Genomic DNA, 23,223 nt, shown 5'->3' with positions numbered 1-23,223 from the left:
GGAAACGTGTGAGCCCCAGTCCTATGCACTGATTTGGATTCCAGTGTTAAGTTCCTGAGAGGAAGCAGGAGACAGGTAGTCGGGGAAGAATGACAGTTTGGGGATTAGTGTGATGACAATTAGCCAAGTTCTGCTCTGCTTCTCTTTACAAAGACAACTTCCCTTCTCTTTGCTCTTAGAATGCCATGTTAGAAGAGAGACATTTCCATGGCAACCACATACACATTTAGTGATGTGTCACTAAATGTGTGTGTGCACAAAGGCACATTAGGAGACTTTTTTGAATGTGGCAAGAGAAATAGATTTTCATAATTGAATGTTGCCCTCAAGTAGAGTTTACCATTTGTGAAAGCCAGGGCTGCGGCAAGAGATGCTAACTGTGTCACGCCAGAATCAAGGTTCCACTCAAAAATCTCTGCAGAGTTCAGATGAGGGCTCATCTCTTCGGGAAGCTGCTGGCTAGAAAGGGCATGGACAGATGGGGACACAGTCAGCGGTCAAGATGGCCTCAGTAGACCGAGGAAAACAGATTCATCTAACATTTGACCAGAGCCTGGGGAGGGAGAAAGCTGACTGCTAAGAATCAGAGGTGACCCAGATCCTTCCCCTAGTTCTTAGCACCTCACAGGCTCAAGACTGCCCTCTGTTCTAACAAAGACAGTGCGGGAAATGATGACTGCCAATCTCAGATAGCTCCCCCAAGAAGTGGAGCACAACAGAAAGGGTTCAGAGCCAGGAGTCCCAGATGTGTGTCCTAGTTCTGTCTCTTCCTAATCAGGGAACTCTGAAAGCCACTCTTTTTCTAAGCCTTGGTCTGTAAACTGGGAATATGCCTTCTGATTACCAGATGCTCTGAGAAGGCAGTGAATATAGAAGCGTGACTAGTAAACTGTACTGTCACTAACTATCACGGTTCACAGGGTGGTGTTGACTTGGCTCGTGCCCCAAAGGAAGCCTTTGCCAGGTGCAGGCTGAGCTCCCAGAGCTTGTTACGTGGACAGACGGCCACCTCAACACTGCCTTGCTCAGCTGGGGCTGCCTGATGCAGATGTCCCTAGGAGGGGTATAGCAGTGGGTAAGAGGACAGCCCTGAGCACCTGCCTCGGGTCCAGAGGCCCTGATGTCGGTCTTACAGGTCCTCCACAGCCCACACCAAGCCCAGGTCCTAAGCTAGTCAGTCGCCAGCCAGAAGGCCTGGGAATCACATCACACTTAGATTTAACTCACACATGTATTCTCTGTTTTGCCTTCCCCACTCAAACTAGACCTTGGCTTCTACTGCTGCAAAGAAAGAGAAGCCACGATTGAAAAGTGAACAGAAGAAGCTAGATCGTGGGCTGTGAGTTCCGAGGGCTTGGTCCTGGCAATGAGAGATATTTAAGGACAGGGTGGGCGCTATGTGATTTCACCCCACATGCTTAATTCTGAACGTTGCCCCAGGTAGGAAACTTATCTCAGCCTCTGGAAAGGGTGAGACCTGGTAATACCGTGCAGAGCCCAGGGAACTACTCTCACCCCAGTCCCAGCGCTCCTTTCCCCCTTCCGCATCAGCCTGAACTGTGGGCTGCACTTAGGCGCACCTCCTCCCGACTGTCCTCCCTGGGCAAGGCTGCACTCTACTACCATCCCGGGCACAGGGACAAACACCTCACACCCACTGGCACCACTTGGACCAGGCTTCCCAAGCCCCCTATGCAGCCTTCCCCCACCCAAGTCACCTGCCTTCCTGTCACACACTGCCACCATACTGAAGGGGTCTCACACAGCCCTGAGGCCCGGGCCCTGGACTATGCGCTGTGAAGGCCGCCTGAGTTCCCCAGACCCTGTGTCTCCTCTCTGCTTGCCAGTTATGTCACTAGCCCTCCCCTCAAACACTGCTGATGAGGATGCATACGGGTGCAGCCCCAGTAAGTCAGAGTCACCGTATGACCAGCAGTTACAGTCCCAGGTGTGCACTCAAAGAACCAAAGTGCACATCTGCCCCCAAATGTACCTGAACATTCAGAGCAGTGCCGCTCACCATAGGCCACAAATGGAAATAACTCAAATATCCCTCCACAGAGGAATGCACAAAAATATAGGTTTCATCCACACCATGAAATATTATTCAGATGCAAAAGCAACGAAACGCTAACCACGCTACAACAGAAGTGAACCTTGGACATGTCATGAAGTCACATATTACACAGTTCCATTTATGTATCATTCCCAGAATGGAAAAATTCGGTGGTGGTCACATGACATCGTGAATGTATTTAACGCCTCTGGGCTGTACACTTTTAAGTCAATTTTATATTATGTGTCATTTACCATAATTTAAAAAAAAAAAATCACCACCCCTCATGCAGTAGTTTCTACAGTTCTTTGGTAATAGCCGCCCCTGCAGCCTTAGCCAAAGTGAGACTGGAGTCTACAAAGCCCAGGACTGGGTGGAGGGGGCTGCTCTGAGTGACCAGATCCGCTTGCAGTAGAGGCTGCCTGGCCAGTGTGTATAGAGTCAGGAAGCCAGATGGTTTGCAACACTGCCAGTGAGATGGCTGCAGGGTCCTCTGAAAGTGCAGACCCCGTGAGACAGGCACGGAGCAAGGCACAGGAACCCACTTTAACTTTCAGTACCTCTCTGAGGATGCCAAGAAACCCAGCACCAGCTGCTGAAAACACAGTGACCGCAGAGTCACCTTTCAGTCTGCAGCAATAAACCAGAATTGACTAACTCTGGCCTTGTCTCCCCTGGTACCCCAGGAGGATGAGCAGTCTTAACATTCAGACTTTAAGACGCTCAAGCCACCAAAGGTAGAGTCAGACTGATTTGGGCAAGATGGAAAATGTCAAGGCTGCTTGTTACCACGAGGCAGGGGCTGCTCTGGCAGCAGCGCTTTTGGGACTTCCAGTACGGCAGCCTGTCTTCAAAGCCGGGTTGGGGCCAGGGAGTGGGACAGCTTCTGTGGCAGTGGGGAGCACTCAGACATCAGGAGGAAATCCGGAAGGGTGACAATGTCCGCAAAACATCCCTCCAATGGCAGTTTTAGCTGGGATTTAGCCAAATGACCCACCCTTCAATGGCCAAGGTCTGGTTTCCGGAGAACATGCCTTTTGAGTGGAGGAGCCCAGCCACAAGCTGAGAAGCATGTGGTGGCTTCTATCTGGCCACTGCCTGCTTGTGGTCACTAAGACAGGACAAAATGCACCTTCTCCACTCCGCAACTTCTTCCTTTCCTCGACAGCAATGAAAATGAGGCTATGCCTTCCCTACTCTTTCCTGATGAAAGAGCTGGCCTTTGACTCTTTAGTGTGTGGCCAGGCTGGAGATACACCCACCTGGTCTCCAGAAAGGGCAGCTGGGCTTCTGAGTGTTCAGCTGGGATAAGGAGTAGGCTATGGTGTCAGGCTCACTCTGCAACAGGCCAGGAAAAGAGCCACATGAGCATCTGCACGCTGGCTCTTGGGCTCTGGTCAGGAGTCAGAGGGCCCAGAGCACCCCGTTCTTCTTAGCAGAGGTGTGATGGTGAGTCCTGATACATCATCAGCAGCTCACTTTCTAATCCTTAATGGCATCCAGGAAGGAAAGCTGGTGTAGCCAGTGAAGATGGTCCTCAGTAAGACGGGAGAGAGGCGAGGAAAGGAGACAAGGACCCCCAGGAGGATAAAAGATGCTGGCAGGGCTTGGTGGGCAACCAGGTGTGGCAGCACAGGTTATTAAAAGGATGATGGAGGCTGGGTGTGGCTCTCTCCATCCCTCTGTCACCTGCCTCTACCTTCTGTCCCAAACACTAGCTCTTCCCTAAAATACTTGCATTCCCTAAGGCTCTGATGCCTCTGCCTTTAGCCTGGTGCTCCTGCTATGGCTTTACAATGACTCCTACAGTAAGTCCTGCACCATCACCCAGCGAGTCCGAACCCATGCTTCCAGCCACCTCAATTCTACAAGCACCTCATTTTTATGATGCCAAGAGTCAAACTCATCTCTTTCCAGGGTTTCTCACTGACCCTGCTCCTCGTGTGAAGACCTGCTCCAGGCAGAAACTACAAAGCTTGGTCATTCCAAACCACCTCCAATATCTACATTAGAAACACGTCCCAAGATTCAGCACATAGAGCTTCAATTCTACAAGGCTATCACGCCCACTATTGACCACGTCTGTCTGAAATGTCACTTTTCCCCAAGCCTAGGCTCACCAGCCCTTGTTCACACCTTTCTGTGGTAGCTCCACTGTGCTACCATTGTGTCCGTATCTAGATGTGCCCATATTAACTAGATGTTCCGCTCATGAGGGCAGAAAGCACCTCTTTACGTGCTCGCGTCTAGGGCTCTGCCTGGCATACAGCAAGGAGAGTTCCCTGGAAAAGTTTAACCAGAGCAAAACAGATAAGCAGCAGGGAGTTAATATTCCCCTTGCTGCGTATCAGTTCAACTACATTATTTCATAAAGTCTAGTTTGACCTGTTTGGCAACTAGATTTCCAACCCAAATCAACTCTGCAATTTCCAGCAGCCACATGATGGCAGTTTTTAGGACAACAATCGTAGAGAGAAAGACAAACAGCAGCTAACAGGAAGCAGGGAAGGGGATTGTGTTGAGACAAAATGAGGGAAGGAGGTTGAGCCTACAAAGCCCCCAGCCCCTCTTCCCAGTGAAGGAATGGCACCCACTTGGGAGGCCTAGGAGAGACGGACCCATGCAAAAATGCCTCAGCATCTAATTAAACATTTTAGACTCCACTGCACACGAGAAGGGAACCTACAGCCCCCACGGAACCCTGACAAATGAGTCATTTCCAATCCATCTATCACTATAGCATCTGGGTACCTCAGAAAAATGAAAATAAGACCAACACATAAATGAAAACCAATATACAAACAATCGTCTCCCACATAAGCCTCCAGGAAACCACAGCTACAACCATCTGCCAAGTTCCATGTTTGTCACTGCTTCCTGCAGCCAGCGGCCTCTGAGTAAGCAGAGCTCAACGTGAGATGTAACAGCAAGAGAGAAACGTCATGGCTGAAGTCTGGCTCCCCATTAATGCTCCTAGGCTGAATGTCCACCCTTTGAAGCTGGAGTGAAACCAGTGTGGGACAAACAGTATGCGTTTCATACACGGCATGGGCCAAATAATTCGCTAGAAATAAACTGGGGCAGACTGAAGAAAGATTGCAAGTTGGCAAAGGGTGAGAACCCTGGGTTTCTGGCACAGACACACAGTTTGCAGGGGACCATGCTGAAGCCCTGGGTAGGGGTAGTGGTGTTGGGGGCACAGTCTCAGGAATCTACAGCATATCCTCACTTCCTGCAGCTTCCACCAGGGACGGCCTGGATAGATTTGCTCTATCAACCCAGGTCAGCAACTCTCAGGTTAAGTCACATCAATGTCTGGCATGGCAGAAATGATATAAATACCACAGTGCATTGCTGCGGAGAGTTGGAATACCCGGGGCTGGGTTCTGTTCTTTCTCCTCTTTATATAGCCTTTCTCTTGAGCATCCACCCATCAGTTACTCGGTGTTTATAGATAACAACCTGCCTGGCTGCTATCAGGACCTCACTTAAGCCCAAAGAGCAACGTGCAAAGGCCGCTCTGTTAACTGGAAAGCAGCAGAGGCCGCCCCAGGAGGGAGGGCAAAGGCCTGTTTGAAAATCTCCTTCTGGACAAGCAAATATTTTCATTTCAGCTGTTTATGTCCTGCTTGCTTCCCCCAAAAAGATTTAGTTGGGACAGACAAATATTTATAGAGCTAAGTAATGTTTCCCCACCTCTAGGCATTTGTTTGTGGTAGGAAATGATCCTGGCACATGACAATATTGTACTGTAAAACTCCTTAAAGTGAGATTGGGCTTTGCTTTTCCTTTAGCTCATTGTATATGACTGAGGCGCCTTAGACGGTTGGTGTTTTCAATGTTTGTCTTAAAGTTTTAATAAGTCCATGGCTTCTCTTGAGCATGAGAACAGTGTTTCCTCTTAACTCTGGAAAATGCAGTTTTAATTGAGTCTTTTCCCCAGCTCTTCTCTTACCTAATCCTGTTGCAGGTCTTAAATACCGAAAATTTCCAACCTCTCTCCTAAGTGGGTAAAAGGGAACTACAGCCAGTAAGGAGATAGAGCTGGGGCTAAGACAAAACAGGCTCAGGTTAGGGGAAGCCTGGTTGCACATTAGAACCACCTGGGAAGTGTTTTAAACCCTCTTGCTCAGGCTGCACCCCAGACCAATTAAATCTGCATCTTGATATAATAGGAGGAATTCAGGCATCGGTATTTACTAAAATCCTCCAGGCAATTCCAGACTGCAATAAAGGTTAGAATCCCTTTCTCAAGATTCACAAGAACAGTTCTTCTGAATACCTACAAAGACTATATTAACCTCATCTCAAAGTGAAAATGCTTCCTCTAAGTGAAGCAGCCTTCAGATGATGTCATAGGAAGAACGTCAACCTTAGAGCCAGGAGGGAAGGTTCAGGTCCATGCACCATCAGGTAAAGCGATGTGGTCCGGAGCTGGCCACTTCCCTGTCTAGGTCTCCACTCTGTCAGTTATGAAGCAGGATTATGGTCCATGCCCTATACATCACGAGGCTGTTGGGTAGATCAGCCGAACTCTTAACAGGATGCTAGGGCTCTGATACAAGTAACACACACACACACACACACACACACACACACACACACACACAGAATTTTTGATCTGATCTGTTCAAGTTGGGAGTGGGCATCATTCCAGCCCAGTCACAACTTACTTCAAAGCAGACTCCCTGGGAATTCTGACACAGAACACACAAGGGGTAGTACAGAGAGTCAAAACCCCCTTCTCTGTATGTAAGAAGACTTCACACTCCAGGGCTGACAAAGTGGAATCCAGCTCCCACCGGTGCCAAAGTGAAGAGCACTTTGCACAGAGCACAGAGAATCTTACTGAGCTGTAACCTAATCCAGTGCCTAATCAGGGGAAATGTGTGCTGTGCTCCCTCATCTCCCACCATCTGGATTGACGCCCCTCTGGTACCTTCTCAGCTACTCAAGGATCAATAATCAAACACAGAGCTCCTGGCATGATTATAGGGAGGCTATAGCCAACACACCCAAGTGCACATCTGTGTGCGGTCTCTATGCCTCTCCAATTACACACCCGAGGAGGCCCATATCTGAAGCCGCTGGAAGCCTGTGGGCTGAGCTGTTATTTTTCTGCCAAAAGTTGAACCTTTCTCTCTAGAGGCTTCCCGTATACTCTGAGGTAGCAAACCTGAGTATATTTTATAGGCTGTTCTTAAAAAAGTCCAGTTCTGAAAGAGAGAAACTAAAGCCTTCTTTTCCTATGGATTCTTATAATTAAAAACCAAGTCTACTCCAGAGCTGCACAAGGCATGTGACACACATGGACAGACGGAAAGGAGGAAGACTTGCTGACTTAGGTCAAGAACACGAGCATAGAAAAACGAAATAGATGCTGAAATGTCTTCAGGAAATCAGCATTCACTTGGCCAAGTTTAGGTTTAGCCTCTGAAAAGCTCACTTCTTAGGTAGCGAAAGTGGACTTATCACCTTTTATTCAATATGCTCATCCATCCCAAATGACCCAAGTGAAATTAAAGGCAGGTTTTGCGGTGAGATATGGTACTTCTTTCACCCGGAACTTCCCTGAATGCGGGACATGGGCTCCGATCTCACAGAACGCACCTTGGAAATTTCCGCAGTGATGGATACACAGCTGCCTTCAGATTACTCAGCAATTTAGCTCAAGTGAGCAATCCCATAATCCCCCTTTCTTTCCTTCCTTCTCTCCTTCTATCTCTTTTTTTTTTCTTTTTCCCTTCCCTCCCTCATTTCTCCCTTACACATAAGGTAAAGAGCTCAGAGAAAATATTTGACAGTTTATAAAATCCAAAGAGGAGAGTTGCCAGGCGTGGTGGCACATGCCTGTAATCCCAGCACTCGGGAGGCTGAGGCAGGAGGATCGTTGCGAGTTCGAGACCAGCCTGGGCTACATAGTGAGCTCAAGGCCAGCCTGAACTGCATAGCAAGACCCTGTCTCAAAAAGACAAAAAAAAAAAACAACCAAAAACAAAGAAAGAGAGTTACAGTCATGAAGATTGCTGGAACATTATAGAATACTAACAAATACATCTCCTAACATATAAAAACAAATGACAGTGGATGATTTCAACCAGAAATTAGGAGCCCTTTTGAGAACTGTTGTCTCTTTTCCGGTCACAATTTCAACACAAAATTATTTCACTCACCCAATGCCAGTTACGAAAATAAATAAGAATCTTTAAATAGTGAAACTGTGGTTAAGATCTGTACATTCTACGTTTGATTTGGGAGTCTTCAGAGATCTATTTAAAGTCAGTTTATTGTGCTTTACATATAACGGTAACAAGCTACATTAAAGGGCTCCCTACAGCCAACAGAAGGTCAGAAAATAACAGGAAGAGTAGGGAGCAAGGCAGCCAGAAACAGGTACGTGGCAAGGAGTCACATCTGACAGACTAAAGTGGGGGAGGCTTTTGCAAAGCAGATGATTCTAAACTCTCAAAAAAAATAGCCTCCACAATGTTTGACAAAAATTTTTTTAAATGGCCAGACATATCATAAAGTAGGACAGTGTGATCCGTAAGGAGGAGCTAAAACAGTCAATAGAAAGACCAAACAATGATGGAGATATTGGATGTAGCAAACAAAGACTTTTTAAAAGCTATTACTGGGGCTCGGGATTTAGCTCAGCGGCAAAAGCGCCTGCCTGGCAAGCGCAAGGTCGTGAGTTCGGTTCCCGGTACCGGAGAAAAACAAACAAACAAAAAAAAATAAAATAAAATAAAAGCTATTACTGGTGGAGGGAGGGAAGAGAGGGGAACGTAAAAAGAATTAAGATACATTATGTCCATGTACATCAATTCCCAATGGTGAATGTAATCATTATGGACCACAAACATGTCCTAATAAACATTTTTTAGAATTTCGTTAAAGGCTATTACAATATGTCTCACCATTTAAAGAAAATATAGAAACAATGAATAAACACATGGGAAATCTCAGAGAAACAAAAACCTTTTTAAAAACCCAAATGGAAAGCTGGCTACTAGGGAGACAAAGACAAGAGGTTCACAAGTTCAAGGCCAGCCTGGGCAACATAAAGAGATCTTGTCTTAAAAAAAAAAAAGTCCAAATGGTAATTCTGGAAGTAAAAATTACTGAAAATATAAGATTCACTGGTTTTAACAACAGATTGCACCCTACAGAAGAAAAGTTCAGTAAACTTGAAGATAGGCTTACATAACAGAACCATACTGAAGCACGGGAGAGAATTCTGGAGAAAAAAAAACAAAGACTCAGTGACTCTAAAACAATATCAAGTAATCCAACTTTTTTTTGGCAATCTAACTGATATGTAACTAGAGTTTTAAACATAAAGGAGATAAATTGGATGAGGAAAAGTATTTTAAGAAATATGGGCCAAACTTTTTCCAAGTGAATGGAAAAACATTAACCTAAGAACAAAATCAACTCAACAAACCCCAAGAAGTAGAAACAAAGGCAACCACTCCTAGGCACAGCACTATTAAAATGCTGGAAATCAGAAGTAAATGGAAAAATGTTTTGTTTTGTTTGCTGCCATACTGGGGACTGAACCCATGACCTTTGCACTGAACTGTATCTCCAGCCCTCTTTTTTTTTTTTTTTTTTTGAGACAGAGTCTCACTAAGTCACAGTTGCCCTAGATTTGAACTTGCAATCAATCCTCCTGCACTGACCTTCCAAGGTGCTGGGATTACTGGCATATGCTACCATGCCTGGCTCTGGAAAAATCTTAATACCACACAAAAGGAAGGGAAAGCCATGCATGCAGGGGAGCATCTTCTAACTTCTCATCAGAAACAATGCAAATTGCAAGACAATGGAATGGCATCTTTGGTGTAAAGAAAGAAAAACTCAATCTATAATTCTATATCCAGCAAAAATATTCTTTGTAAATGGAGACAAAGTAGAGACATCTTTGGATAAACAAATATGCAAGAATCTGTCACCAACAGACCTTCAATTATTTAAAAAAAAAAAAAGTTTTTCAGGCCTAAAGGAAACAGTATCAGTCAGAAACCCACACACATAACACCAGAAATAGTAAGAATGTGGGTAAAAAGACTCTAATTTATAAATTTCTTTAAGACAATTGACTTAAAAATAAAACAAAAATAATACTAATGTATTACAGGGTTTATAACATATGTAGAATGGGCTGGGGATATAGCTCAGTGGCATAAGCCTGGCAAGTGCAAGGTTCTGAGTTTGATTCCCAGTACCAAAAAAAAAAAAAAAACCTATGTAGAAGCTGAATATATGACAACAACAGACTGAAGAATAGATAAATAAAAGTACATTGTTGTAAGAGGTTTACTTCATACATGAAAGAATAAATTATTTCAAGGTAGACTGTGGTTTATGTGTGCATAAGAGATGAAATAATAAAATTATAATTAATCCAAAAGAAGGCTTAAAATGGAAAAGGATATATGAAACTAATAAGAAAACTGCTAGATTCGAGCCCAATTATATAAGTATTATGTTAAAGGTAAATGGAATAAACACCTTAAAAGGCAGAGACTGTTAGAGTGGATTAAAAGAAGACTCTCTTTATAAGACAAACACTGTAAATACAAAGGTATTTAAAAAATAAAAGGATGGAAAAATGTATGCCATATAAACACTGATCACATTAATCACATGAAAGCTGAAGAGCTATACTATGCAGGTGAAATATACTTCAAACACAGAATTATAGGAAATAAAAAATAAGCCACATGTGGTGGTATACACCTGTAACCCCAGCACTCTGGGAAGCTGAGGCAGGAGGGTTGCAACTTCAAGATCAACCTGGGCATCTCAGCAACTAAACAGATCTTGTCTCAAAATAAAAAAGGGGCTGGGGATGTAGCTCAGTAAAAGAGTCCAGTATTACAAATAAAATAAAGTGAAATAAAAAAATGCATCTGTAATGCTGAAAGGGTCAATTCATCTAGAATATATACTACTACTAAATATGTATATCAGATAACTGAAATATAAAATATATGAGCAAGAACTGACACTGAATTTTAAGTGGATATTAAAAATACTAAAAGTTGATTCTTAGATTAATAAAATTAATAAACTATTAGTGAAACTATTTTGAAGAAGGAAGCAGAGAATACAATTACCAATATCAGAAATAAAAGAAGAAACACCATGATAGACCCCACAAAAGTCCTGAAGAAAAATGGAGATCTTAGAAACAATTTTATTCCAACAAATTCTACACATTGGGATGAAATGGACAAATTCCTTAAAAGACAAACTGACAAAACTGACACACAAAAAAGAAACTGTATATTTGGTATACAATTAAATTAATAATTTAAAACTTCCACCACCCTAAGAAAAATCCAGGCCATTTATCAGGCTTTATTGATGGAGTCTATCAAACAACCAAGAAAAATAATATCAGTGTCCCACAAACTCTTCCAGGAAATAGAAAAGAGAATACTTTTCAGTCCCTTTTATGAGGGCAGCATAATGCTGACGACAAAGGCTTTACAAGAAAACTATGTCACAAATATAGATGCAGAAATCCTTAACAAAATATTAGAAAACCAAATGCAATTTTGATTTGGTATTCTTTTTAAATCTGTATGATTCACTGTATTAACAGAATTAAAGAGGAAAACTGTACCATCTCCATAGCTGCAGAAAAAGCACAAATGTTTGACAACATTCTATCTCATCCCTCATTTTTAAAAAACAAAACAGAACAAAAAAAACCTCTCAGCAAATTAGGAATAGAAGGGAACTTCTTCAGCCTGATAAAAAGTATTCACCGAAAAGCCGCATCTAACGTCACTGTTAGTGATGAAAGACGGAATGCTTCTCCCTTGAGAACAAGGACAAGGCAAGAATGTCAGTTCTCACCCCCTCCAACACGGGACTGGAAGTCCTAGCCAGAGCAGTGAAGCAAGAAGCAGAAATAAAAGGCCCAGAAATTGAAAAGAAGAAGTAAAACCGTCTGACTCATAAACAACATGATTCTATATAAAACAGATCCTTAGAAATCTACCAAAAAAACAGCAAACGCATTCAATAAGATCACATAATAAAAAGTCAATGTATGCTTCAAAAAGTTCTATTGTATTTCTATGTACTGGCAATAAACAACTGGAAAAGAAAAATTTTTTTAAAATACTATTTAGTGTCATTCACGATAGCTAATTTCTGGAAACAGCCTAAATGCCCATCAACAGACAAATGGGTAAAGAAAATGTGGTATAGATATACAATGGCGTTTTATTCAGCCATAAATAATGAATGTACGTCATGGACAGGAAAACAGATGGCTCTTGAGTCCATAATGTTAAGTGAAGTAAGTTAGACACAGAAAGTTAAATATCACATGGTTTCTCTTATACCAGAAACCCAAAACTATAAATAAACAGAAGAGTAAAATAAAGAAGAGTTGATACAAAACAGGGAGGCAGAGCTTCTGGAGGTGAGGAAAGGGATCAAGAGAAGGGAGGAAGGAAAAAGGTAGCGGGGGTAAAGAGGGGACTGATAATGATCAAAATATGATACAATATGTACCAATACCCAAAATGAATGTAAATATTACCTCAAATACGTATCAACAAAAATATTTGAAGAATGCCATCTATAATAGCATAAATGTAAAGCAGAGATGCAGTTAATAAAAGATGCTCAAGCTTTCTACACTGAAAACTCCAAAACACTGTTCAAAGTAAAGAAAATCTAAGTAAAAGAGAGGGGAACCAAATCTATGGATTCAGGGGCTGGAGATTTAGCTCAGCGGCAAAGTGCCTGCCTGGCAAGCGCAAGGTCGTGAGTTTGATTCCTGGGACTGGAAGAAAAACAAAACAAAACAAAAAAACAAAATTAAAAAAAAAGAAAACAAACAAATCTATGGATTCAATGATCCAATTTTGGTTTTGTCGTTGTTATATTTTTTGCAGTTCTGGGGACTGAACCTAGGCCCTTGTGCACGCTAGGCAAGCACTTTACCATGGAGCCATGCCCATAGCCACAATATGGTTAAGGTAACAATATTCGCCCACTTAAATTATAGATTCGGGACAAATCCAATCAAAATATCTCAGCAGGAGTTTTCATAGAAGCTAATGAGGCTGTTCTCAAATGAATACAGAAATGCAGAGAACCTGTAATAGCCAAAGCAATTTTGAAAAAGAAGTTCAAAGATAGAGGAATCACACTACCTGTTTGCACTACCGGTTTGCAAGACTTATTATAAAGCTACAGCATCAAGATAGTATGGAATGCATTAAGACAAGTCACTAGAATGGAAAAGTCCAAAAACAGAGCACATATATGCACCAACTAATTTGACAAAGACACCAAAGCAATTCAATGGGGAAAGGAAAGTTGTCTTTAATAGTGTCACACAACTAGACACCTAAATGGAAAATAATCAACCTAAACTCCCACCCCGGTACCATCTACAAAAACTAATTAAACGCCGGTAAGAGACCTAAATGTGAAAACTAAAATGCTGGGCGTGGTGGCGCGCTCCTGTAACCCCAGCACTTGGGAGGGTACAAAGTGAGCAAGGCCAGTGTGAACTGCGTGGCAAGACCCTGTCTCAAAAAGACCAAAAAAAAAAAAAAAAAAAAGACTGTGCTTCTGAAATTTAAAAGATCATTTTCATGAACTTGGGGTAGGCAAAGTGTGTTTGTTTGTTTGTTTTTAAGTAGATACAGAAAATACGGGGCTGGGGATTTAGCTCAGCGGCACAGTGCCTGCCTGGCAAGCCCAAGGTCGTGAGTTCGATTCCTGATACCTAAAGAAAAACAAACAAAAACAAACCAAAAACCAGAAAATACTAGCATCAAAAAAAAAAAAAAAATCAATTCACTGGACATCATAAAAATTTAAAATTTCTGCTTTTTTGCATGATACAATTAAGAAAAATGAAAAAAAAGACCAAATTAAAAAAAGAATAGCAAAGAGTTATCTCTATAATCATGGTATGATTGAAAAATATGGTTAATATTTAGGTTTTTAAAAACTTACTGCAGTAAAAGACATGTCACCATTAATCCCCTGCAAAATTCTCCCCCTCGGGGCTGGGGATTTAGCTCAGCGGCACAGCGCCTGCCTGGCAAGCGCAAGGTCGTGAATTCGATTCCCGGTACTGGAGAAAAATTAAAAAAAAACAAACAAAAGAAAACTCCCCCTCATTTCAAACCCACACATCCCATCATTCTTGCCACTTTCTGAAGCAGTTCTGAAAGTCTCTTTTGTGTCTTTAGTGGTTTGTCATGGCTCCTTCAATGTCTTGAATCCATTCAAAACATTTACCTTTCATGATTTTAACTTTGGGGAAGAGTCAGAAGTTGCATGGTGCTAGATCCTGTGAATAAGCTGGGTGAGGACGCACTGTAATATTTTTATGAGCCTGGCTTTCCATTGGATGGCACGCGGCAGAAAGACTTCCAGAACTGCTTCAGAAAGTGGCAAGAATGATGGGATAAGTGTGTTTAAAATAAGGGGGCGTGCTGGGCATGGGGGCGTATACCTATAATCCCAGCACTCGGAGGCTGAGGCAGGAGGATTGCCTTGAGTTCAAGGCCAGCCTGGGTTACACAGCAAGACCCTGTCTCAAACAAAACAAAACAATCAATAAAATATAGTAAAAAATAAGCAACATAACAATTTAAAAAATAAAGGGGAGTGTTTTGAGTGGAATTAATATAATGTGTCTCATTATAATAAACTTTCAAAAATGTAAACATTCATCATATATTTTGATCATGCCACAAGTATAAAAATTCTTACAATAAGATATACACCAGGAGCCGGGCGTGGTGGCGCACGTCTGTAATCCCAGCACTCAGGAGGATCGTTGAGAGTTCGAGACCAGCCTGGGCTACAAAGTGAGTTCAAGGCCAGCCTGAACTGCATAGAGAGACCCTGTCACAAAAAGACCAAAAAAAAAAAAAAAAGGTGATATATACCCTAATTTTTTAAATAAAAAAGGGCCAAAGGTTTGAACAGACATGAGACACCAAAGTGGTGAATAAACACACGAAAAGACATTCAATATCAATAGTTACAAATTAAAACTATAATAAAATATCACTAGCCACCATGCAAAAGAACAAAGTCTATACAAGTTGATAGTAACAAACATTGGTGAGGATGTTGAACCTGCACATTGTTGACGGAGGTGTAAAACAGTCTAACTAGTTGTGAAAAGCATTTCTAGGTTCTCTTACAGTCAAATATATATCTAGTTTATGAACCAATAATTCTAGTTACACAAAAGAAATAAAAACCTATGCCCACATAAGCACTTGTACATAAAATGTCCTTAGCAACTTTATTCGTAGTAGTCAAATTCTTGAAACAACCCCAAAATCCAACCACAGGTGAATGGATAAACAAAGAGCTAGAGTCATACAACAGAACACACCTCAACGAAAAGGAACAAAGTGCCAACATACACTATGCACGGATTTTAAAACAGCACCCTCCAAAGGAAGCCTTGTAGTGCACAGCATATACTGTACTGTCCCATTTGTCTGAAGTTCTAGCACAGGCCCTGCTGATCTCCGCCCAGAGATCGCACGAGGGTGATTAGGGATGGATGGAGGGGATAATAGGGACTGAGTAGCAAGGAGGAAAGGAAGTTTCCCCTTTGAGTTGAGGAAAATGTTCCCTATCTTGAAAAGGTGCGGTCTGCAGTTTTCTGCGTTTGTTAAAATTCAGAAAATTATTTATTTAAGATCTATGCAACTCACTAAATTATACTTTGGAAGGAGGGGAGAAAAATATATTATTTGGTTGCTAAAAATAGGGTTACTCAGTTAAAACTGTTTGCCCAGAAGATTGACCAGGACAGTAGCTGAGTCCCAGAAGATGCCGGATGAAAGTTCATCTATCAAGCAGGGAACACCTTGTCAAAATGCCAAAGTTTCCTCTGTTGAAGTTGCCACTAATAGTACTGCATTAAAATAGATGGGCAACCACCCTGGCTTTAACCTTTAATGAAAGACTCAGTTAAGAGACATACTCAGATCTGGGCATGTTGATACCCAAAAATTCAAGGCCAACCTGGGCAATTTAGCCAGATTTTTGCCTCAAAATAATAAACAGAAAGGGTGGAGGGTGTAGTTCATCCCTGGGTCCAATCCCCAGTACTGGTAGGGGGAGAGACAGAGATAGAGACAGACACACTGCTTAGACCCCTGTCTGTGAGCTGTGCTGACTGCCTGTCTATCGGATTTAGAGAGCTCTCAACCCAAATCTTAGAAAACCCCCTTCGTGAGGGAAAAAACACCTGCAAGTAAGCCACCACACTGAGGCTTGTAACTGCGGTCTCTGTGGCTTTTATTCTCTTTGCAGGTGGAGACGCCAAAGTGGGCCTGATTTACATCAATCTCAGCTGCACTGAAGCGTCACTGAAGAGAAGCAAAACTGTACTGTCTGAGATGCTGACGGCCCCAGTGTGAAGGAGGAAGAGGCAGGCAGGACTAAGGTCCTCAAGTCCTCGAAATTCTTTGAGGACTCTCCAATCTGGCTTCTTACCATGATCGGCCGTGGAAACACAGAGCTAAGGAAACTGATCGTTTCTTTCCCCCACATTATGCAGACACTTGTGGATAAAGGGCTTGGACCAAAGGTAATGAGAAATCGGGAGCTGTGGCTCAGTGCTTGAGCCTGGTCTTTCTGGACCACAGGTGCACAGAACTGGAATAATCATCCCCGGCTCATGACACTTATCCCTGCTTGATGGGTGGCCTCCTATTTCCAAGTAATATAATAAATACCCATGAATTTACTCAAAGCAATTACCTTCCTGAGTCCTATGTCCATCATTCCCTTGCCAGGGCTTTGCTGATTTAGCCAACGAAAGCAAGACAGAGAGCATTTCCTAAAGCTCCCAACGCCTCCCCTACCACACACTCAACTTAGGATGCAGACAGGTGCCTTCCCCAAGCCGGAGCCAGTACCCACAAGGCTCACCTACATGATCAGTTTCCTGGCATGGGGCTTTACAATCTACGAGGCTGATTTACATTCTTCAGTAAGAGAAAAGATGTAAGTCCCTTTGAAGGAAGTATGCCTAACATATATCACAATATTTATTTTTGGTAAAGTAATGGATCAGTCTTCCTGGAAAGCTAGAGAAAAGGCATTTCTTGAACTCCGATGTAAATCAGTCACTCTGAAAACCACAGGGGAATCTATATTCTTACCCCCCTTGCTAACTGTACTGTGAAATAAGCGGTTGACTTTTCAAAGTCATCGTTGTATTTGTTTCCTGCCCTAACACTAAAGACACAATTAAGGATGTGAGGCCTGAGAACCAGTTGCTCCTGGAATGCCTGATTCCCCCAGAATGATGGTGCGACTCGAAATGAAAGTAGAAAGCCCAACCGACCTGCAGGTGTTGAGCTGCACAGCTGGTAGGGACCTGTCCTAAGCCTTGCTCTAACTGCAGCCCTCAGATCTAAAGAGAAAGAAGGGGGGTTGTGACTGGGCTGAGGATGTAAGGGTCTCCCAAGGGACCTCCCTGGTCATTAGCGCCAGTTCCCATTCATGTTAAACGCAAGACGGGAGGGAACGAAAGAAACTAAAGTACAGGGAAGGGAGAAAAGATCTTCAATGGATCTGCAACTCAGAGCTCTCTGAGGGGAAGCTATGAAATCAAAGCTAGTCCTAATATTAATTATCTTAAATATTTCACAGGCTCTGATGCACATGCTACAAAGAACACAACACCTTTTAATTTTCCTACCTGTTCCCTGGTACCAGTGAGGATAAATCAGAGAGACAAAGAAAGCACACATGACTAACGAAGCAGCCCATTAATGGGGAGCAAAGATCACTTGCCAAGATGACTCAGACACCACCACGTATCGGACCAGCAATACCCTGGAGGCCTGGCTCGGCAGACATAGGGGGCCAGTGCTGTGGCACTCCCTGCCAAGTCACATGAACTGCGGTGTGACTCAAGGCACCTTCCCGAGGCCTGCTGCTCCGGCGTGAGAGATTCGACTCACAAACGTACCCACACACACCGAGACGGCCTTGCACTCAGAATGTTACCGCGACCTTTGGGCCAGTGGGATGCTAAGCCCCTGAACCTGGCTGTCGCTGGTACTCCGAGCCTCCTTAGAATTCCATGTCTCCTGAGGGAGAGGACTCTGTCTCTGCTACCAGCAACTTTAACTCAGTTTATAGATCTTTAATGCAGCCATTCATTCAAATATGTGGGCGCCAATGTAACGTCAGATCACAACTTACTGCCCTTCTAGGTCCTAGGACACATTCATAAACAAAAGAGTAAACAGGCAGTGGTGGGGAAGAGAGGTAACACCCCCAAATGCTGGTCTTGTGCTTTTACCATGAAGATGGGGGTCCAGTGATAAACAACCTTCCCTGAGGTCAGAGTGGATGGCCTGAGACTCTGGTTGGATTTTTGGAGGACTGCTGCACGCGCGGTGCATGAGAACCCTGCACTGAGTACAAAATGAAGGTGGTGAAATTTAACCCATGTTTTTCTTGCTCGGCCCAGCACCTCAGGATGCGGCTGCATCTAACCAGAGCGGCGGCCCTTTCTACAGGTCATCCAAGAGCACCACATTGGAGGGCAAGCCCCACTGCCAGTACCCTGTACTCTAAGCCCCAGACTGCCTGGTTCCCTTCAACAAAAAGCCCCTTCACTGGAAGGGACAACCAACCATCTTTAGCTGGACCTATATCAGCAACCAACCATCTTTAGCTGGACCCAGGACAGTGTGAATTGTTCTGTTGAGATCTAGCCCAACAAGCTAGATATTTACAACTTGTGTCATGTCTGAGAAAAGTCTCAACTTGAATCAGGAAGAAATCTACCCGTGGGCAAAGGACCCCATTCCCTCTATGATCTTCAGGTCTGAAAGGAAAGCCGCTAACAAGCTTTCTCCCTTTACATTCGAGCCATCACCTTTTCTCTTCATGATCCCAACTGAGGATCTGTTCAATTTCATCTCCAAAGTTCATTACGGGTGCCAGGAATAGTTGATAAATATTTCCTTATCTACTCATGGGTAGTGGTAGGGATGACATCATCACCAACACTGCATCAACACCACCACAACACTACTGTCCTTGACTTCGTGGAACAGAGAAAGTCCGACTGCTAAGCAGTCCCAGACCACACTGACAGCTCCCTTGGGAGGCAGTGCTGAAGCCACAGTGTCCACAACTGGCTACTTGCTTCTCCCTCACCCCATTTGACAGGAAGATCCAAGAAGGACCTTGCCCAAAGTCAGGGAGTTGACAGCTGAGCTGAGATCCAACCCATGTTCTCTGTACCACTTTGCTTTCTCCAAGCTTCCAAAATTGGTTGGGGAGGGTTATTAAAGAAAAGAACTGGTCCTAGTGAAAAGTTTCCTGACGCACGTACACCCAGAACCTGCACTTTCAACCCATCTTTTTCTTAAATCTTTTTTTACTTTTGGTACCAGGAATGGAACTCAGGACCTTGCGCTTGCCAGGCAGGCGCTTATGCCATCGAGCTGTATCCCTGGCCCATCCCATCCTATCAGCACAGACCTCCTGCCCACACCCATCTCTCACACTGGAATGCTCATAAATATCCTTTGTTGAGATAAGAGTCTGGGTGTCCACTTGCTATTCACTCTCATTTATCACCATCTCTGACTCCGTCTTGATATTTATTTTCACTTTAAAAACCTAATCTTATAAGAACAGGGCCCTTTGTATCTGATTCTAGCTCCCCTTCTGCTCCTCGGGTCTAATCAATCCATGTCTAGAAGGAAACAAACCAGAAATGAATGCCACCGTTCCTTTTGTAAAAACAGGCACCTTTCTAAAATGATCTTCCCTAGGCACAACATAGGGAGAAATTTAAAGCAGACAGAAATAAAGATGCCCCCCTGCAGGAACCTTGTGCATTCCTTACCAGGTGGGACGTCAGGGATGGCAACCCTGTGTTAACATCTAAGCCAACGACTCTGCCCCACAGTTTTCAGGTTCAAGAAACCTAAAGACACATCAGGCTTCAAAACATAACAGTGTTAAAAAAAGAAAAGCAAAAGAACAACGTAACAGTGTACATGGACCAGCCTCTCCACTCTAAGGAGCTTACCATCTTCAAGGTAATACGAAGGGACTGCTGAAGACCAGCTGCAGATAAATGCAGGCCTCCTGCTACTACAGGGTCACAGATCCAGACGACTGGCGATGAACATGGAGCCCCCCTATCAGGCCATTTTATACCCACCTGCAAAGACAGTCCTCACACACCTGCTACCACTCCCAGCTCCTGCTGGCAGAGAAGGCTGGCCTTATAGACAGAGGAAGAGTCAAGTTCCCCAGTAGCCAACCTTCCCCTCCTACCAATGCTCCAACCCTAGGCTTTCAGAAATGGGTCGCATGCACCTCTTCTGAGGAAGACAGCAGTTCATTCTTAATCCTTCAGGGATCCCTTGGAAAATCTGACAGCAGTTCTGTACATCCCATGAAAAGCTGCACACATGCAGTTTATATGCAGTTTCACTCAGAGTTACTGTCCTCCCAGGAGGTCCAGAAGGGCAGAAAGAGCTAATGCACTCAGAGGGAGCTTTGAGACAGCCAGCTGCGGGAGGTCCAGGTGAACTGTGAACACCACAGTTCCTTAAGAAAAAGGGGAAAAGCGATGCTCCTTACTTAGTGGCTGCAAGTTCTAGCCTTCAATTAACCTTCGAGATTTCAACGAGAATTTAAAAACTGAGAGGCATGCGCGCGTGCACACACACACACACACACACACACACACACACACAAAGGACTCAGCTTCTCGTGGAATCCTATCTTAACCTCACAAAATGTCCTGGGATTGCTAGTCAAGTAGGGCGCAGCACAGAGTGGCTGAGTCAGAGCAGAGATAAATGGGAGAGAGGTGGGCACTGGGAGGGAGGCGAGTTCAGATAAGGGGAAAGGGACGGCCAAGTTTTCCACCAGCTGTATGGATATCTTGGCAGGGCAAATCCTGACCCTTGTTGCCTGCTGTCCCTAGAAATCAGAGCAGACCTGCTGGCTCCCTTCAGCAAAGCAAAAGGTCCAGACTGAAGCAGCTCTTTCCTTCTGGGCCCATGGGGGAGGGGAGAGCATCCTCTGGTTTCTAGGGAAGAGACCCTGGCCCACTGCTTGTCCGCAGCCCCCTGGTGGCCTGGGGGTGTCACTGCAGCCCCCTCTGCATTGCTGGGCACATACCTCATGTAGGCTGCTGGAACAGTGGTGGAGTAGAATAGGCACCAGTGGCCACCTGACAACTGTCCTCAAGCCACTGTAAGGCTGTGTTTGTTTTGGATTTCTTAAACCGAGACTCAGACTCAAAGTGACCCTTCTAAATTCCTCCCTGGCACAATCCCTACAGGGAACCAGTCCAAGGCCTGCTTCATCAAGCCAGTAACCTCAGAGCTGCTGTAACGTTTACCACCGTCTTATCGATCATTCCCTCCTGCATCACATGCAATTACGTACAATTGTTCCCAAGTTCAATAGAAACAGCAGCAGTGAACAACATCTCTGGTCTGTAGGGTGCTGACTAGATTACTAAATATTGGCAGGACACCAAATAGCCCTCAAATAGGTTTCTGGGTGGCAGGTCCTACCGGGGTATGGGAGAAGTCAAGACGTAGAGACACACGGTGACAATGAGTATTTCCAGTGGTTCCAGGGTCCCCATTAAGAATCTGAACTCCACTTTCACTAGCAGCTCTACCGAGGGAAGTACTAGAACCCATCTGGGCTGGGGACTGAGCAGGAAAGACCAGTCTGAGAGCTGTGGGAAGTTAGCTGGTCCGGGGGTTCAGCGGCCACTCCGGGAGGTGAGGATGATCAACTGAAGCCCGTTGAGAAAGTGTGCAGGGAGGGAAGATGGGAAGTTTGGGACGAGGGAGCAGGCTGCAGTGTGTCTGAGGGGCCTACAGTAGACCCGGGCGCCAGGAAGGGCTGGGCTCAGGGAAATGCATGGGAGTCAAGAAGATCTTTCCTCGGAGTGGGAGTGGAGGCAGGACGCTTACCTCCTTGATTTTCTCCCGCTGGGCTCGCACTCGGCTCTGGGGCTCCTTACTTTCATCAGTCCTCGTCCCCAGGACTGGGTGGCGGAGGCGACTCTGGAACGCGTTGAAGTCAAAGCTGAATGGGATGCTCTCCTCGCCCGGCTTGGGGGCCGCAACGCCGCTGCTGCCCCGGGCCGCCGTGGCTTCCTCCCGGGGTCCGGTGGGGCGGGTGCGCCGCAGCCACCCCTTCCTGCGGCGGGGACCCGCGCGGCTGCCGGGGTCATCCTCGCCCGGGGCCGGCGCCGCGGGGGCCGGGTTAGGGGGTGGCTCCTGCTCGCGGGCCGGGGAGTGGCCGGCGACTTCGGCCATCACCTCCAGGCCAGGCTGCTGAGTCCGGGACGCCAGGAAGAGGCGCTTGAGGCGAGAGGAATGGGGCAGCAGGAAGAGGGCCCCAAAGCACAGAGTGACGAGGCCCGAGAGGAAGAGAAGGAAAAGGAACTTCTGCGGCAGCCGCAGCCCCCACGGGGAGGCCGGGACGAAGCCCGGCACTTTCCTCATGTGCATCGTGGCCCGGAGTGGGTCTGGGGGCCGTCAGCTCCGCCTGGAAGCCCCGAGGTCCTCGGAGTCCACGCACGTGTCCTCAGGGGGCGAAGGAAGAGGACCAGCGTGCAGGGGCGCCGCCCGGAGCACGGGTTGCAGGGCAGAGCCGCCAACCCCGAGTTTCGGCGCTTCGGGGACCGTCCCCGAAGTTCAGGGAGTTTGCAGCGAGCGCTCCCGCGCGGGGGCGAGCGGGGCCCGGGCGAACGGGGCGGCGCGGCTCGGGGCCCGGGCCCGCAATGCCCGGCCGCGCGTCGCAGCCTCGCCTGCCTCCCCGCAACGGCCGTCACATGCCGTCCCCGCGCCGGGCCGCCCTCGGTCCTCGGGTCTCCCTCCTGCGCTCGCCGGAGCCCAAAGTTTCAGCCTCGGAAGCAGTTTGCAGAGCGCCGGCTCCGGGGGCAAGGCGGCGGCGGGGCGGCGAGACAGCCCTGCTCGGAGCGCGCTCCACCCGCGGGGTCGCGACAGAGCCCTGGCCGGGCGACCCGGACACGTCCACAACTTTGCTCCGCCGGGGTTCGGGGAGAGGCAGGGGGCGGGGGCAGGCGCTTCCCAGCCTGCGGGAGCCGGCGGCTTGGCGAGGCCCCC

The 23,223-nt window shown here is 45.7% G+C and overlaps 1 protein-coding gene across 1 annotated transcript in view; it reads right to left on the bottom strand.

The window, feature by feature from the left end:
* Positions 1–22,622, bottom strand: part of Man1c1 (mannosidase, alpha, class 1C, member 1) — a 133,983-nt gene extending 111,361 nt beyond the window's left edge. Inside the window, exon 1 of the mRNA XM_005394825.2 lies at positions 22,063–22,622. Coding sequence (XP_005394882.1) covers positions 22,063–22,605 — 543 coding nt within the window. The 5' untranslated portion in view covers positions 22,606–22,622. The remainder of the gene's footprint in view (positions 1–22,062) is intronic.
* Between the last annotated feature and the right edge of the window lie 601 nt (positions 22,623–23,223).

Source organism: Chinchilla lanigera, unplaced genomic scaffold (genome assembly GCF_000276665.1).
Source record: "Chinchilla lanigera isolate Chin_1 unplaced genomic scaffold, ChiLan1.0 scaffold00051, whole genome shotgun sequence".
NCBI lineage: Eukaryota > Metazoa > Chordata > Mammalia > Rodentia > Chinchillidae > Chinchilla > Chinchilla lanigera.
This window is presented reverse-complemented; position numbering and strand designations above follow the sequence as displayed.